General features: G+C 37.1%; 2 protein-coding genes across 3 annotated transcripts; one reads left to right on the top strand and one right to left on the bottom strand.

The window, feature by feature from the left end:
- Positions 1 to 390: 390 nt before the first annotated feature.
- Positions 391 to 7,535, bottom strand: LOC104595964 (Pyridoxamine 5'-phosphate oxidase family protein). Of its 2 annotated transcripts, XM_010256918.3 has the most exons (6): positions 7,191 to 7,535; positions 3,254 to 3,289; positions 2,958 to 3,159; positions 1,328 to 1,406; positions 1,025 to 1,142; positions 391 to 831 (listed from the first exon to the last, which is right to left on the bottom strand). In XM_010256918.3, exons 1-6 carry the CDS (start codon positions 7,346 to 7,348, stop codon positions 807 to 809), a joined length of 618 nt encoding a protein of 205 aa, XP_010255220.1. In that variant the 5' UTR covers positions 7,349 to 7,535; the 3' UTR covers positions 391 to 806. The 2 variants fall into 2 exon arrangements, with proteins under 2 accessions (XP_010255220.1, XP_088758292.1); XM_088902166.1 differs by lacking the exon at positions 391 to 831 and having other exon boundaries at positions 1,021 to 1,142; positions 7,191 to 7,524.
- A 4,412-nt stretch (positions 7,536 to 11,947) lies between these two features.
- Positions 11,948 to 12,949, top strand: LOC104602755 (uncharacterized). The gene has a single exon (XM_010266556.1). The coding sequence runs from the start codon at positions 11,948 to 11,950 to the stop codon at positions 12,947 to 12,949; it is 1,002 nt and encodes a 333-aa protein (XP_010264858.1).
- Positions 12,950 to 18,872: the final 5,923 nt, after the last annotated feature.

Genomic DNA, 18,872 nt, shown 5'->3' on the forward strand with positions numbered 1-18,872 from the left:
CTATTCCCATAAACCAAATGGGCCTTAATTACTAAAAGGACTGCCCAGCCCACTCCAGGTCTCAGAGACTTGACATACAAACTTTTTGCCTCCTAAGCCAAGATCAGATATACTGTACAGTATGCAGATGCGACCTTGTCAAAATAATTGGGGCCTCAAAAATATTAATAGCCTCATCCAAGTAAGGTATCTGTGCACAAAATCATAGAGCATTTTCTTCTTTTATTTGATTATTTCTATTCTGTTGTTACTTACTTTTATTCACTTTAGAGGCTTACACAGCCCGTTTCATTCACTTTAAAACTGATTACATGAATGGTGCCCTCAAACATTGGAATATCGGCCAAAGTCAGAAGAGTAAACAACTTGCAAACCATAGAACATAGAAAATCTTTGAAACATTCTGTACCATCAATTTATTTACACAATTCTTTTACATCTTAATGTGCATTTTCAGAAAGAAAAAAAAATACAAAAAAGGCAGAGTAAACAACTTGCAAACCATAAAACATAGAAAATCTTTGAAACATTCTGTACCATCAATTTATTTACACAATTCTTTTACATCTTAATGTGCATTTTCAGAAAGAAAAAAAATACAAAAAAGGCCCTTATAGATCAGAACTTATACTGACAGTTTCATTGTTCCCTGTGATTTTATGCTAACAATATAACGGAGGATCACAAAATATACACGATGAACATGTTTATCCCAAACACACCAGGGCGAATACTAAACATAATAACATGAATGGTATAACAGTCAGAGCCAACACGACATGGGGAATTGAGCAAAGGAGGAATATTCACAGGGCGGAAGCAAGTTGATTCCTGTAGATGGCAGAGGCCCAATTTTGGGAAAAGGAAACTCATTAATGGATAGATAAGAAGGAAACACTCGTAGAAGTAAACATCATTTTATTTTATTTCATGGAGGATCAACACATCAAAACTACATTTACTTTAAGGCATCTTACAATGCTTTTATTAATATTATAATCAACATTATAGTATTACTACTCACATTCCAGGATGCAGGTACTGATCCAAAGTGAGAGGTTTAGGACCACCAAACCAATCAATCAAAAATATATCTTCAATTTCTAATTTGAAGAATTGGAAATTGTGATCCTTGGGCCAATCTGTCATCCAGCAAAATCAAAAAGGAAGAGTCAACACTGTGAGCTAAGCAAAAAAAAGAGAGAGAGAGAGAGAGAGAGAGAGAGAGAGAGAAAGAAACAGCATGTATTAGTTATTACTAAGCCCCTTTATCACGTTTATTAGCAGAAAGACAAGCTGCTGATATATTCAGGATATGTTTTGTTACCCTTCATCTCTGCATGCTTTGAAAACAATGCCTGTTTAGCAAATTCTGCTTCTTTGGGGTTTGTGTCGACCAGTTTCAACTGCAATACCATTAGAGTTAATCTCAAAAATAAATTACCCAAAATAGAAACTTTAAGCAGATTTAAAGTTTAAATATAACCAGGAATTACTTTGTTAGCAATAAAACATGTTATTTTTGTTGGTATGAAATATGTCATTCTTAAATTTTAAGATCTATGGGCTTCCACTTAGCATAAATTCCCAAATCTACAATGGATTAGGAATGCAAGTCAGGCCAGGTTAACTCAGGTTGGGGCCAAACCTAACACAACCCAACCCTAACTTTTTCCAGTTGGGTTGGTTCAGGTTGGCCTGGCTTCTTCACTTCATTTCATTAAACTGTTATTCCATGGCTGACATATTGAGAAAGTGGAAAGAAATAGCCACCTTGGCCCAATGTAAGAAGACCTCTAAACCTTTGGTCCCCCCCCCCCCCCTTCAGGATTCATAAAACTGAATTTTGATGGTAGTAGCTTAAGGAATCCTGGGCCTTCTGGGATTGGGGGAGTTTTCAGGAATGAGGTTGGGATTATTAATGCTATTTTCTCAGGCCCAATTGGAGACGGTGACTCTCTTAGGGCTGAGATTCTAGCAGTTCTAGAAGGAATCCAAAGAGCAAGAGAATTAAACATTCGATGCTTGGTCATTGAAGGGGACTCGGAGGTGGTGATTAGGTGGCTGAAGGAAGACAGCAATGGTTTGTGGAGCTACAGAAATGAAAAGAAAAAATTTAAATGGCTGAGTAGGGATATTGAGGTGAAGTACAGTTGGGTGAAGAGAAGCGCTAACTCAATGGCTGATGGGTTAGCCAAGCAAGGGGCGCTTAAGGAATCAATGTTTTGGGCTAATTTTTAGCTTTCTTTATTGTTCCCTGTTGTGGGGGAGTTAAGATAGTTTACCTCCCCTTCTTGTACTTAAAGTTTCACAAATTTAATTATTTAATAAAGCATCTTGTTACTGATCAAAAAAAAAAAGATTAGTAGATTAAGATTTACTGATTTTAGCATTATTACATGTACAAGGACGAAGTTATGGTGCTTCAGGAGTAGTGGAGTACTATACTTATATCAGAGCAGAAAAGTCATGTTCCAGTTCAGTTGGGTTGCCCATAAGGCTGTCAATGAGTCGGTTCTACCCAACCGAACCGAACCAAACCAATTATATTGGTTCCGGTTCTGTAATTTTGTCCCGATTAGTAATTGGGTTGGTTCTGGTTCTTGTTTGTTCCAAATCGATTATTTTGTTAATAATATATAAAGGTTTCCTAGTTTTCTTGTAATTTTCATTATATTTTATGTCTAAAAGGGTAAATTTGATAGATAATATATAAGACAGTTTTGGTTAAAAACACTTGATTTATTAACATATAAATAATTTACTAATTTAAAGTCATTTTTATTAAGATTATATTATCAAAAATCAAGTTTCAAGTTGTTATTTACATAAATAATTATAGATGTCAATTTAATTGGGATGGTTGAAATGAATGGTTGGAAGCATTAAAGAAAAAACTAGACAAGCAATATATTCTTTCTGGCATTAAGAAGTAGTCATATGTAAACCCACATCACCTTTCCTGTAAGCGTAAGTTTTGCACAAGTGGGGTTCTCAGGATCTATCTTTCCACAAGATCCAATCGGGTACTCGCTGACTGTGAATGAAGACCTATCATCCTTCAATGCATTTCTGGCAGTAGGATCAAGAGTTGTCAAATAGAAATATGGAATGCCACATCCTTCATCAGGCAATCCATCACTAAATGAAACCACATTCCTGCAGGGTTTTCAGATTATTCTGTTATAGACAGCATATTTTAAAATGACTTGAGTGAATGTTGAAAATGTCTCAGGAACAGGGGAGTATTTACCCAAAGGGAGCCCCTCCCAATTCACTTGAGATGGTACTGCAAAAACAGAACAACATGCATCAAGTTCAAATTCCACCACATTCATCATTCAGTGCATTTTGGTTACAAGAATGTTTACAGGGTTGTAGTGCTTCAGAGAAAGAACAGGAGAAGAAATAGGCAGCACTACATAAGAGAACACATTTCTAAAGGCCATTATTCAATGCTTATACCAGCTATATAGGGTTTTGGGAAGGGTGGGCTAGATACAGACCTAACCTCCAGCAATTTTTGCATGAGCACTGTCGGACTCAAACCTATTTCCCATGCTTTTCAGCCTGAGATTTTCCCATTGCACAAAGCAGTGGTCCCCATAAGAGAATGTCTTCTTAATGGGCTAAATTTATTGAAGCGAGACTACATAAGCAATATATAACTAACCAATCACTACACTGCAAGATGAAGTTCAAGCATACTGTCAATTTTAACTACATAAAATAGTAGCTCTCCAATTTTTCTTCTGTTGCAAAACTAATTCCTTTTTTCTCTAAAGCAACATATTAGACTGAGGAATTGCATAAAGTTGATAAAACTCCAACTCCTAGTTAGTCATTTCATTTTTTTTTTCTTATGATATTAGTGTGTAAGCATGTTATTTATTATCAAGAATTATCTTAGCCATGCAATGTACTGATTCTAATCTGTTGAAGGAAAACAAACCAACTTCTGCCCATTTTTACGACCTGTGAATAAGCTGTTCGGTTGTGCAGCAATAGGGTCTTCAATTATCCTAGATGTGCTGGGAAAATCTACAGCTGAGTTATATAACTACAGTCCATACATCCAATTTTTTAAAAAAATAACATTATTACTAATTATTTTTTTAAGGAAAGGACCATTTATTAAAAATCCATATGAGAAATTGAGAACCATTATCAAGAATCCATATGAGAGCCTTAATCTTGTTAAATTATGGTTTTCTCCACATTAAAGCGATTGACCATTTGGTTTTGAAAAGCACAGCCTTTCTGTCAGATTTGAAGAATTTTATCATACTCACAAAGGCATTTATTCTATGTCTAAAGAAAGGGGCAAGTTGGGACATCTCTCAATTTGCTTAATCATATATCATTGTTACCCTATTCATAAGGATGAAGATGCGACACTCACCAAAGATTTTCAACAGAAATAATAAAGGTGAAAAAGTTCTCTATAAATTAGAAGGAAATTATTGAAATATAAAACCGTCCAAATTATGCTCAAAATTGATCCTAAATATTGCTGTCTTTTAGAAAATGAGTAATAGAGTTAGAAGCTAGATTGCTAAATGGCATGTTAGAAAGACCACTCTACATCTAAATATTCATCATTTTATTATTCTACCCACTAAAAGACAAAGCAATAAGTAATTCAGCAGTTCTGAATTGCCCCTAACTGTTCTTGAGGGGACTTGGTTATTGTTGGAACCTACAAACAATAATTCAAGAAATTATTAGCATGAACAGAAACAAAGCAATCAAGATCCAGATTTCACATGCTTTTTGTGAAAGGTAATCAAGCTGTTGATTGGATTGCTGCTTTTGATTGAGAGAATGAGGCAAATGAATTTGGTCATGATGTCATTCCAACGGCCCTAGCTTTCTCCTGTATAAGTATCTGTGTGTGTGTGTGTGTCCAGATAGTCTTACCAGAATTTTACTTGTGGGAGTAGTATTGGATTTTCTGTTTCATGAGTTATGGTGAAAATACCACAGAAAATCTGTCCCTGCTAGCTTCACAGTCAAGATTGATATGTTAAAATCTTTGTTATAGTTGTTTGGAGATTCCACATTGAGATTCTCCAGTGGATTGGATCATGAATTGCAGCTAGGGCTGTCAATGGGTCGGGTCATCAATGTCTTCTTGGAAGGTTAACTCCTCCAGGAACTGTTTGTTGAGATCAAGATTCTTAAGGGTAGGGAGCATTTCAGTGCAAATATTCTTCACCCAATTAACTCCCACCACCTAGGAGGTTCCCTTTTGTATGAGAAATCTGGTGCATCCAGTCAGATGTCCATATATTTCACAGGTCTCAGTGTGAAAATCATCTGGAAGCCTTTCAAGCATGCCAGAGTCTTCCCTTTCCCTTCACTATTTTTTTAACATGAAAGGAAGCCCCTGGAAGCTTAGATAAATTTTACACTCCATTGGAAAGTCAATGCGTCCTTTTGAAGCCTGTAATGTTGTACATGTATAGATAAAGACTAATAGTATTTCAGGCATTCTTGCAGGAGTTAGGATCTGCTTATCATGACACATTGCTGGCCACGCGCATCCTGCCGCACATCAAGAACATTGGTTGTACTTTAAAACACCAATATTCCCAATGTATAGCTGGATGCAGCACGTAGCCAGCAATATGCCATGCTCAGCTGATCCAGACTCTTCTTGCAGCCTTGCAGGATGCACCAGGATTTTGTTATTATTTCTCAACAGAGTTTCTTACTGGCCTAAAGGTTCTTGGTAAGGATAATGGAGATTAGACACACCATCATTTCTAAATTTATTTTTTGATTCTGGCTTAAAGATTCTAGTGAGGATACCAGATATCAGATTCATCATTTCTAAATTATTTTTCTATGTATTAATATATTCTGGCCCAGATCCACCTAACCCAACCTACCCTTCCCAAGAAACTCATTCCCAAAATCAAAGCTCAGATATCATGCTTGGCCCAAGCCTCCACTAATAACTGTGAAAGCCCTAAATCATAAATCTTGGGATATCAATAGACAAAAACTAGTCAACATGACAGTCAAACCCAATATCACATAATAATGAATCTTTCTCCTCTTCCAACCAAGCTCAGACTACTCCAGCATTAACTTGAAAAAAGGAGCCATTACCCAGTGATGGTCACAGATATCGAAGGTCGGGGAGGAGTAGCCACCCTCAGGCTTGAATCCATGTTCTCATGCTTGTCAGCCTGAGATTTTTACCATCTCACAAAATAAACCTCACCTTTTACATTGTTAGCTTCTGCTTACCTTAATTCTTGTATTTGAATTCCAAAATCTCTGAATCCTACAACTACATGACCCCTATTTGACATAGAAAAGCAACAGCATCTTTCTTTATAAACTGCAAAGATCTTCAATGCATGGTGGCTGACCACCAATACCTCCAGATGGAATTTTTTTTTTTTTGATAGTTCCTCCAGATGGAAAATTTGACACCAATATAAGAGTAACCAATCAAAACCCTCGGAACAATAAGTTCGTAACTTCTCCAAACTGCAGTAAGATAAGCATGAGCAGGTGGAAAAGAGATTTGCATGAATTATTAATAGAAACTGGACAAGTGATACATTCTTTGCAACAAGTATAACAATCTTCAGGCTCATGATAAAAAGATACTAAACTCATCTACTAGAACAGAGAAATCCTTCAAAATATAATAGAAAAACTGCAATGGTTCTTCAAGTTGATATCGAGATAAACAAATAGAACCATAGCACGAAATATTCATGTTACGAGTACTCTATTTAACTGTCTGGTATTCCCCGAGCACCCAACCAGTTGACTTATTTTGCCTTATTTCAAGTTACTGGAGAATGGGCCTATTTCCACTATCTTCTAGCTTTTCTCCAAGCCTCATATGTATGATAGGAGAGTCTTGTTGAGATTCTCTCAAAAGCTTATCCATCTTTCGTGAAAGAGAAGAAAGACGCTTTCATCTCTCTTTGAGAGGAGTAAAGAAAGAAATCAATCCATTGTTTAGTGTTTTGCAAGCCATTTCTACCGATTTATTAGCTGCAATTTTGGGTTTCTCTTTCATGACATGATTTTTAAACAAAGTAAAAGCGCAGAACTGAAATAAATAAACAAAGCCCATGTCGGAAAACAAAAAATCAGATACAAAGAAACTAAATAATTTTCCTTCACAAAATTGTGTAGAGAGAGAGAGAGAGAGAGAGAACCTTAAGATAGCCCAGGAGTTCTGGGAAACCAGCCATCGAGCGGTGGCAGCAGCATCAGCTGGATCAGGTTTCTTTTCGGGCAGCAAGCGCCCATGTACGGACATGGAAGCATCAAGAAACACGATAAGGAAGAAACAGAGAGCACCTCTCAACTCCATTACTTTTTATAGTATTCCTCGCTTATCCGTAAGTGTAGAACGCAGTTTAAACGGACATGAACATGATGAAGATGAGCTCAACAGAAGCCACTTATATATACTTTACTCACAAATCGGGTTGTGTTTGATGACCGATGATGACTTGCAAACCTACCAGCAAAGGCAGCACGGAATCGCGAAAGAGGAAAGCCCAAACCAAACGGAGCCGTTTTTCCGTAATCCGTTGTGTCATTGCAACGCTACTATCGCCATCCGATATTGGTCGGACGGACGGTGCGCAACTGTGGTGACCCACACCACGGTAACCCATCCGTACCATAGTATACCCGAAACAACCATCCCAGTACTCAACCGGATTTCCGTGGGGTAAGTAACCGTATACGTATACTGATACCAACATTTGTTTGTTTTTTCATTCTTTGCTTCATTGCTTTGTACAAGCTGTAGCCTGTAGGGGAGATTTGTTGTCTTGTTCCGTTCAAGTAGGAAAAATACAACTGACGCTAAGGTGCGGAGGCACGATCCTCGTGTTCGTGGATTCATTTGCCATTACGAAATCTAATATAGGGAAATTGCTAACGTGTTTCACAAAACCACTCAGTCAAATGGTACTTCGACGTTGATTAGATTATTTACGGTGATTAAGGCTGCCCATGACAGTTGGATCATCTGTACCGAAAACGGTAATGCCACTCCAAAGGCCAGGGCTCACTGTGGGCCCCATCTGGTGTGTTCAAGAATGACAGTTGTCTGCATTTCATCTGGATTGCTCCAAAGGGTTCTTAGTCCGAATGTCCGTATCCCAAATAAAAATATTAAAATAACTGTGTACTTACCAAAAATAAATAAAATTAATTGTGATTTTATTATTGTTAATATAGTTTTCATTAGACTATTTTATGTATAAAATGTTCATTATTGTATATAAAGTTATTATTTCTGTAATGAAGACTACGAATTCATATAACTGGCATTATCAAATAGTTTCAATAGTAAAAATATTAAAATAATTGTGTACCTACCAAATAAAACTAATTGTGTTTCACTGAAAAAATAAAATTAATTGTTGGTTGGTCTTCTAAATTACAAAATATTTATGGGTAAATTACATATAGGTATTTTGTACTTTTGGGATGGTGAAAGATTGACAGATATGTATTATCAACTTTCAATTTCAACACTTAAGTATCTTGAACTTTCAAAAATAGACACTTGGGTCCACTTTTATTAATTCACGTTATGATGTATAGTAAAATTATCAAAATGTCCATGTATATTTTAAATTATTAAAATCAAAAAATTAAAAATGACCAAAACAACTCCGATTGAAAGTTGGGTAGTTTTTTATCTGGGTATTGCTCATTCCAATCCCTACAAATAAGTAGGAGAGAGTTGAACGAAAGCACTTTGTCGATAAGGGTAAGAAATCGCCGACAAAATAAAATCATCACCAGAGAATGTCGTTGCCAGAGAAAAAAAAAAACTTGTTGAAATGCCAACATAGTCCCTTTTAAATGGTGTTGAAAATTTGAACTTGTTATTCGTTGTCCACGTGAGAACGTCATCATGGGGAGAGGTGGACTTCACCTGTGAAAGTAGAAAATCACCAACGAAGTAAAAGAATCACTAGAGAATGTCATTGTTAGAAAAAATTGTGTTGAAGCGCCAATAGTCCCTTTTAAATGTTGTCCATGTGAAAATGTCATCGTGGAGAGAAGGCATTGGTCCTTTGACTAACTTAATAACTTATATGATATTAATCGAAGTATATAAATTTAAATGACGGAATGATAGTTTTAACATTATGTAATGTTTAACTGACAGAATGCTAACAGATGGACCCCCAAGTGTCTATTTTTGAAAGTTAGGGTACTCAAGTGTTGCAATTTATTGGTATTCCTTTATTACATAGATATTTTTGTTTTAAACAAAAAGGAGGAACACTAAAAACATCAAGGATACATAATATGCCCCTTAATACACAAAGTACTAAGCTATAAAAATGTAGGTGGGGGTTTGTAAAAGAAACAAAATAATTTGTAGAGAGAACTATAGAATGGATCTATCAATAATTTATCAAACCCATTGATATAACAACAATATGATGTATTTTGTAATGAATTTTTAATAGATTGAAAGTTCAAAATTTGTTTAGTAAAGTTATTGTATGCTATCTACATTTTCCAACATTGTTGATTGCAATGCATCTCCTCGTATAAGCAATTGAAATGTGCATTTATTGTGGGTTTAGACCATATTCATAGTTATTTTAACCTTATATGAGTGTAATCAATATACTTGTAGGATTTGTAAGAGTTTTCTTAATGTATCTAATGGTGCCCATATCTTTCCATCATATCCGTGTATATCCAAAGTATATTGTTATCCATATCGAAGCTTTTCGATGTGATATACGATACCAATATTTTTAAAACTTGAACCCACCTTATATGGGACTATAGTGTTATCGCACACATTGGTGACCAGTGTTTTGTAGTTTGTACTTAGGCCCATTCACTTTTCAATAAGTTACTTATCCAGGTAAATGAACTTATCTAAGTGTTTATTGAGAAATACTTAACTAGGCAAATACACTTACACGTGCTTTTTATTTCTCAAGTAAATAAGATAATGACCATTTTAGCCATAAAACCTATTATTAGAAGAGGCAATTTTGTCCCATCCAAGAGTTGACAAATTTATCATAGGAGGGAAAGTTACTTACCCACCTAAGAGATGGGTAGCACTTACTTGACAGGTAAGTGATACCTCGGGGAACTAATTTTTTTACAAACCCTGCATAAATATGAAAAAAGACAATGGCATCTTGGCCAATAGAAACCAAAATCCCATTGACCAATTTTCCCCTCTCAAAATCCACAAAATGAACCAATTGATGCAACTACTAGACACCTCACCCTACCTAATTTAGTATTTTTGCTTGTTAGTTGAATTAAGGTTTGTTGTGAGATAACGCTCCTCACACCAACCTAATTGCACACTTCAGCCTGTATTAGAAGAGTCCATATCACCTGCCAACAAAATATGTTCCAACACCCTACCAACAATACATGACACTCCATCTCATACATGATAGGTTCTACTTTTATGGTGGGTTACGAGATCAAGTTGGTAGGGTGTTGGAACTTGTTTCGTCAGCTGGTGATCCCAACTCGTATTGAAAATATTTGCTACACCCAACAAATGAAAACATAGAAAATATTCGAGATGTGGGGCTAAAGTGCCGTGAGATTGGAGTGAGGAGCATTCCATAAGGAGCAATTCCGGGTGTTCACATATGCGCCCCACGAGGGGGCGCCCCACAATGTTCCACAGCACATCTCTGCTCTGTATTGGGAACATCTCTTAATAATGATATCATCGATTCTGGTACATCATCGGGAGATGTTCCCAATACATGGCGAGAATGTGATGTGGGATGTTATGGGGTGCCACTTGTGAGGCGCAAATGTGAACTCCAATTCCGAATTTGAAGCAACTTCGAGTTTGAAGATTAGGGTTGTTCACGGGTCGGGTTGGGTTGATTTACTAGCATTTTTCCAACCGACCCGACCTGATCGGTTTACCTAGAAATGAAACCGAAACCGACCCAGTACTAAGTAAAACCGGCTTGGTTGATTTGAATCGGGTTGGGTCGGTTTTGGAAATGATTTTCTCAGTGTGAACGGTAAAGGATTCAAGTCTAAGAAAGCAAAGGCTGGATGCCTGAGAATTAAAAATGATTTGATGGATTAAAACTGATATTTTGTATATCAGAAATTTTATATATAATATGTATATTTCTTAAATAAAGCTGAAATATATATATATATAGTAAAACTGAAATATATCAGATATATATATATATATATAAATATATTATATATAATATATATCTAAGTCGGTTCGGTTTTCACACATAAAAACCGAAACCGAATCGAACCATCGATTTATGTTTTTTTTAACCCGAAATTGATCGATGATGAAGAAAAACCGGCCAACTCGGATTGGATCGGACCGGATTGGTCGGGTTGAATGGTAGCATCCTCACGGCGAATTGGGATCTGCTCCTCACGGCAGACATAAAATTTTGAAATCGTTGCGAATCGCGATGCAGAAAAGATGATAAAAACGTGTGTGTTCTAACTTCTATGTCGTTACTCGTTAGAGCAGTGGATCCCACAATTAACGGTGATCTTCGCGTTTGTACACATTGAGTATCCCAATAAAATGACTCCATGAATGATGAATCCCTCTCAAGTCTCAACTGAAGATATCGAAAAACGTTACATATGCTTCGTTTTACACCATCAAATGACTTGGTTACTGGATCTACGGCTAAAACTTAAACAAAGAGAGAATACTACGTGTAAGCTTTCTCATTCGAAGAAACCCACCTCCCATTGAGCATGCCTCGTATTTTCTATTTTGGCGAAGTCCAACGTGAGTTCATTACACAGAAAAACGAGGAGGACTTAAAAAATTCTAACTGGTTGAACAAAGACCAGAGAAGATCGAAGAACAGCCCCTTCTCAGATGAGATCTCAGCTCCATCTCCCTTAATACAGTAGAAGCAAAGGAGATCAAATTCATCCAAAGATGGGTCTCTTCACTTACTGCTTAGCAGGAGGCGGGCTCATGCTAATCGGCGCTTGGGAGGCCCTTATCTCTTCCTACGCGCACCTAAATCCCTCCTCTCCTCTCTCCCAACCGCACACTCCATCAACAACTGCAGGAACAACAACAACAACCCGGGTTAGAAAGAATCCATCCTCCTCTTCTGTTAGTTTTATCGCTGTATCTGTTTTCTCGTTCTTCTTCATCTTCAACTCTCTAGTATCTTTAATCGATGCCCTTCACGCCAACGATGGGGTCGGCTTCGCTCTCCAATTAGAGATTATAGCACTGGTTTCTCTCTTTCTTCTCTACTCCGCCGTCGGTCTCTTGGTCGATTTTACTGGTTCCATTCCTTTACCCTCTTCAATCCTCAATTTCATTGCTCTCATCGGCTTCGGGCAAGAATTTCTCCTCTTTTACCTTCAGAGGAAAGACCCATCTGGGATTGAGAATCGTTACTTCGATCTTTTGCTTCTCCCGATAGCCATTTGTATTTTCTCCACCGTTCTTGAATTTGTTTCCTCCAAATCCAATTTCCCAAGATTGGCTCGTGGAGTTGGTTTGATTCTTCAGGGGACATGGTTTGTTCAAATGGGTTTCTCCTTCTATACCAGTTTGATTGCTCACGGCTGTTCTCTACATGAAAAGAGCAGAGGGAATTATACAATGAAGTGCAAAGGGCATCCCGAGTATCACAGGGGTAGAGCGATAGCAACGCTTCAGTTCAACTGCCATCTTGCTTTTCTTGTGGTTTTGATCGTAGGGGTTTACTCAGTTATCGGCCACAAGTACGGAATCTCGCGCGGTGATTTCACGAATTACAAGCTGCTCAGTGCAGAATTGCAGAAGTTGGATTCACATTCGCGGTTTACTTTAGATTCTGATGATGATGATGTTGATGAAATTAAAGAGGAGAATGTTGGACACCAGAAATCTGCTGTTAGTGTTTCTAAACAAGGTGTCAATGGTTTCGCTGCTCATTAATGTGGTAACCTGCTGGCATTTATTTGCAAAAATGGAGGTTCCTAATATCCTTGGTCATGTATCGTTGCTTAGAAAAAGTTATCTTTGTATGAGCCAATTGAAATTTTTTGTTTTTCTTTTTCTCGTTCCTGTTTATAGGAATACTTATGTGTTATAAAACGTTTACTACCATCTGTTCCATTAACTCGAATTTGGCGCTTCTTCTGATAATATCTTGTACTAACTGATTCAGTTGATTCTTGCTTTTGAGTGGTTGATCGTGAATTAAATGGCCAATGAGAGCCATAATTTTGTTGTATCACCTTTTTTGGTTCTCAAGTTATCAGCTTCCGTTTAGATTAAAAGCAGAGGATGATAAAATATGCCTTGATTTGGATGTTCAGAAGAAACAAAATGGATGCAGCTTATGGTGATCTAAACTTTAGAAAAGTATGTGCAAGCCTTCTGGACTAATGTTGTGTAATTCCATTTGGTGGTTAAGGTTCCATGTACGATTAACTTGGCCAATAGAAAGGAGTTGGTTAGGGCCTTCCCCTCCCAAAGATTAACTTCTTGGAACTTGCCCTATTTAGGAGTCAATAGGAAGTCTAGATGAAGATTGATCTGATAACTGCATTTTATATTTCACAGGAAGAATTATCAGAGAACAGTTGCAGGATGTTGTGCAGGCCCTTTATATTTTCAGAACATTGTTACTCATATTCTATTTATTTTTTTCTTTCTTTTGTTGTTTCTGTTGGTATCATCTGGGTATTTTAATAGGAGGTTTTGGCTGTTGTGCTAACTGTCTTCACTAGTTTTTTTCTATGAATAAACTCCAGAAGTAGTTGCTTAGATTTGGTGTTTTCTCACTTATACTGCATACTTGGTCCTTGTGGTAATAGATTTATTCAATTAAAAGAAATATCTCTTCTGAAATATAATATGGTTATGCCCTTGGTTTAATATATCCTGTTATCCTGCGAGCGTCACATGGATATGCTGTTAGTCTGTTTCAGAACAGGAAATCTCTCTCCCCCTGCAGTTTTCTTTAGGGATCTAATACCGAATATATGGGGTTGGCTACATGAATCCTGTTTTGCCAATCCGTTTTATTTAAAGCCATATCCACTGTTAAGTTATTAGTGCTTAAATAATTTTATTTAAGCCATATCCACTGTTAAATTATTAGTGCTTAAATAATTTCTTACTAATTATACCCATGTTCTTTTTGGTCTACCCCTTGCCCATCTAGCCCCTTCAATTATAACAAACCACTTCTTTTAACTGGTGTTGTTGATGGTCTCCTATGCACGTGACCAAACCATCTTACATCTTAGTCTACTTTCTCTCATTGTATCACCTATTAGGGATATTCCTAGGTTCCTATGGATGACTTCATTCCTGATCCTATCCTTTAGTTTTTCCGTTCATCCATCTTAGCATTAGCATTTCTTCCAGACACTCATTTTCTGGATATCAATGGCCCCAAACCCAGATAAAGGAGTAGGGTTGTGTCAGGTTGGCAGCCGACACTAAACTTTTGCCAAAACCCTTATGAATATGGGTCCTGATTTCTCTTTAGGGATCTGATATAAGCAAAAAAAGAGGTATTACAGTGGGGGTTTCAAATGATTACTTAGTGGATATGCATCACATGGTTAGTAATAAGGATCACTTTCCCAGGTATTTTACATCAACTAAAACCATAGTTACATTTAGGACATGCTAACCGTTTTGCTCCATGCTTGACGAGTCCTGAGTCTCCTGATTGCTTCTCCAACAAAACAAAGTGCTGTTTCTCATGTATTTTTCTCCACCATCTTTGGAACCTTGTTTCTTGATTGTATTTGGACAAAATCCAAAATTTTCCTTTTTATTGATCTTTGATTGCCCAATTACCTTTGAATTTCTACAATGTAGATTTCTATGCTGGTGGAAGCCTGGCTTGCCGGCCACCTAAGAGAATCTTCCTTAGGCCATAGGAGGGGTTAGCAAAGACATTTTTTTACTTTATTATAGATTCTTTAAAGAATTAGTAAGAGAATTTTGAAATAGGTGGCTCTACCATTAGATACACACACACACACTCACTTCAGCTCACCTAGGCCAAAGTGGAGATAGGATTTTATATCAAAATTATCTGAGGGAGCTTCATTATATTTGCAATATGGATATTTGGGGTCGTGCCACCCCTTGTCTAGTGTATTCTTTTTTCATTCTTACCAAAAATGGTCACTCTACAGCCTACAAGCAAAAAAATTTTAGCTCCTTCATGGAAGGACAAACACCTTCCTTACCAGCTGATGATCATTCATTTCTTTCTTTCATGAAGGTGTGAAAATAAACTCGTAGTGTACAGGTCCCACTTCAAAGGATTTGAGTGTTAAACTGGTTTTTTTTTATGCATTATTTTAGTAATTAGAATCAGAAAGTCTTCCTTTAATCAGTCTCTGTTCTCTGGTTAGTGTTTTTTTGTAACATGCATGCATGGGCAGAAATATGACAGATAGGTCATGTAGGAAAGCTCTCCACTTAATCCAATTAAGGAACCTTTTTCCATATTAGAATCACAAGGCTTCTTCATATGGAGGATGTAATGACTAAGGAATTGCATTCACAACATGGAGCTTTAGCTTTATAGCCTGGTCAGAGCTGCATGAGATGTTGTGTTCCACTGTAAACCTTCATGTGTGGTTCGTTCCGAGCAATAGAATGAGGGGCTTCAATTTATTGTGGGTTTTGGATCTCACAAAAGGTGAGGTTTTTATCCCTTTTAGTTCTTTACTTCAATTCCTTCCGCTGTTGACTGGGTAGAGATGACCTTTGTAGATGTATGGATGGATGCTCATTGCTCAATGTCAAAATCACATCATGTGATTTGATGCAGTTGATTTTAACATACAATGATGCATCTTTCTTTTTCTCGTTAGTTAGAATGAATGAATGATGCGTCTGTAATAGGATTGACATTCCTCTCAAGTGCTTAATGCAAACATTACATATACAAGCTATGCTGGTGGACTCCCTGGCCCAATACTTTTATGGTAAATCGGTATGCCCGTTGAATTTCTAAGTGGTTCTTCTGTTCCAGATGAGTTTACAGATGCAAGGGGGAGCATCTAAAATACTGGAAGCAGAAGAAATAGCTTTATGTAATATGTATAATTTTATTGTTCGGGCATCGTATCCATTTCTATCAGAAACCTCAAATATGAGAAGATTACTAGATCTCTATTCTTAATATTTCTCCTTGGTTCTTGGTATCTTTTACTGAACAAGTTTAAGTCAGGTAAGGTGACTCGGGTCTCATTTTTTACTGTCCTAGTCTCCTAGATTTGCCTTTATCTAATTATCAATGAGCTAATGGATCAAAAGCTTAGGCTTGAAACATAAATGGGCTTTACCCTTTAATACACTGAAGCTGCGAACGTGTACCTTAATATGCAGTGATCAATATTGCAATCTGAACAAAGAGTGATTAATGTAGATGGTGTGTAATCTAAGGGTCTGTTTGGTTTGCAGTTGGAATTGGAATCAAAATTGAAATCCTTTGAAATTAGAATCAGAATGGTCCCGTAGTCTATTTGGTTTAGATAGGAATGGAAATGAAAATTAAAATCAACAGAAATGGGATTTCATTCACAAGAGAGGGGAAAGGAATAGCTATTCTCATTTCCATTCCAATTTCAGATCCCTATTCCCACAAACCATCCAATTTCATATCCTTATTCCCACAAACCAAAGAGAGCCTAACTTATAAATTTCTAATGCGTTTATATGAATTTGAGTCGGTGCTGAAAGCCTAAACCCTTTATGCACGTAAATATAAAGGATTAAAGTTACTAGGAGTGGGTCTGCTAGTGCTAGGCAGGTCGTCCGGCAAGGAATCTTCCACGTAGCAAACTGGTTTGGGACCCAAAAATGGTAGATATAAGACACATAATCTAATGTAGCAGAAATATGGCAGAGCGTGTGGGAAGGCTCTCTAATTTTCTTAGTTAGAGACTTTTTATTTTTAGATACAAGGATCCGTTTGGATATGACCGGAATCAGAATTAGAATCAAAATCCGTTGAAATCAGAATTGGAATGGTTTAGTCCTATGGTTTATTTGGTTCAAACAGGATTTGGAATAAGCTATAACAGGATTTCATTCCTGAGGGGAGGGAATGGCCATTCCTTCAAATGGGGGAATGCCATTCCAGCAGGAATGGAAATGAGATTCTAATTCCACCTAATCAAACACTTATAATTGGAATGATCCATTCTAATTCTGGTTCTAGACCCCCATTCCTGTGAAACAAATGGGCCTTAAAATCTATAAGGCTATGTTTGGTTTGAAGGAAAATGCAAGGAAAATAAGAGAAAGGTAAGAAAACCTTTACAATTTACAAACCTTATATAGGTTCCCGCCTTTCCCTTCCTTTCTCTACTTTTTCCTTCAAACCAAACATAGCCTAAAAAAATGATAAAGGGAAATGAAAGAGGAATCCAAGCCATGCATCCCTTTTGCTCCCTTGCAACTGAAACAAGTACATTATGCTTTATGCACCACATAATCAGATGCGGAAATAGTGTGCTGGTTCAAGCACATCTAATTTTACTGACACAATGTTCCAGATGAGTGGTGCATGATGCTCTTGTACATGGTAAGCTAATATTCCGAAATAATGAAAAGAAAAAGGGATACCCAAAGTTTGGATTTGCTCCTCGCATAGTGCGCTATAACACATGTAGCACATTTGGGTGGTGTTTGGCATCAATGCTGTTGATTCGGAAAATGATTTCACGTTGGTGCCACATCAGAAAAAAATAATGGTGTGTCAATAAATGCAGATTTGTTTGGGTCCATTTCTCCAGAAAATGCAAAGAAAACAACTATGCCTTGGAATTTGGGAAGGTGTGGTTTGTGAAAATGTCAAATTTGACATTTTCTCATTTTTGTAACAGTTGTTTCCAACGTTACTATAATGTGACACCAATATGACATCATATGAAGCATTAGATAATGTGGACCAATGCTGGAAACGGTTATAGAGCATTAGTACCAAACAAAAGCAGTGTCGTTTCCCCATAAAACATCCTATGTGGCAGCATCGGTGTCAAAAAAAAAAGCCATTTTTTCAGAGAAAACTGTGCAATAGGCCCTTATCCATACAGCACCATTTTCTCGAATTCACATCTGTGCCCCAGATGCACATCTTAGTGTGCATTTTAAACATCTCCCTTACTCGTATAGGGAGATGCTCCCAAAACACCGGTCGGAATGTGTTATAGGGCACAGATGTGAATTCCATTTTCTCAGAAAATGGCTATGAGGCAATGGCATAAATGCCAAACAAAACTTGGAATATCTCCGGTACTTGTATTGTCATTCATGGGGAGATAATCTTCATGCACCTGCACGGCTGCAATGTGGTATGGGGAGATGTTAGATGCTATATGTGAAGAGCAAATCCCAAATTGACAGCCCAATCTGAATGATTTTCTATTACCTGTTTAAAGCATGTTTTGTGTAATATATTGTACGGGCTTTTAGGTTTTTATAGTTTGTTGTCTAATAAGAATTAAAAGTGCACGAATTTATGAATAGAGGTTGCTCATCAAGAACTTTGAATTGAGAAAGCTTGATGAAATTTAGGTTGAGATCGAATTAATGCTGGATCAACCAAGAATCTTGTTTGAAACTTGCGTAAATGATTTTGGCACCTCAAAGCTGTAAAGTCCAGGGCCGACAATATTGATCCACCCAATCCACCCATTTTATAACGGATCAATATGGGTTGAACGGCCCATTAGGGTCAGGATGGATGGATTGGATCAAGTTAATCATAGGATCGGTTAGGCAAATTGGGAAAAAGGATTTGTGTTCATGAACTACCCTCCAGCAGTAGTCCAGCTGACTCTCTACCTCTTTATTCTCTCTTTCCACTCTCTCAACA

This window comes from Nelumbo nucifera, chromosome 3 (genome assembly GCF_055504915.1).
Source record: "Nelumbo nucifera cultivar China Antique chromosome 3, China Antique-T2T, whole genome shotgun sequence".
NCBI lineage: Eukaryota > Viridiplantae > Streptophyta > Magnoliopsida > Proteales > Nelumbonaceae > Nelumbo > Nelumbo nucifera.

What these genes read in the sequence shown, in the direction of transcription:
- LOC104602755 (XM_010266556.1), top strand. Translation starts at nt 11,948, where the DNA reads ATGGGTCTCTTCACTTACTGCTTAGCAGGAGGCGGGCTCATGCTAATC.
- LOC104595964 (XM_010256918.3), bottom strand. Translation starts at nt 7,348, where the DNA reads ATGGAGTTGAGAGGTGCTCTCTGTTTCTTCCTTATCGTGTTTCTTGAT. An exon ending in TTGGGAGGGGCTCCCTTTGG is followed by an intron (nt 3,160 to 3,253) that starts GTAAATACTCCC and finishes AAAACCCTGCAG; the next exon opens with GAATGTGGTTTCATTTAGTG. An exon ending in AAAGCATGCAGAGATGAAGG is followed by an intron (nt 1,143 to 1,327) that starts GTAACAAAACAT and finishes GCTGGATGACAG; the next exon opens with ATTGGCCCAAGGATCACAAT.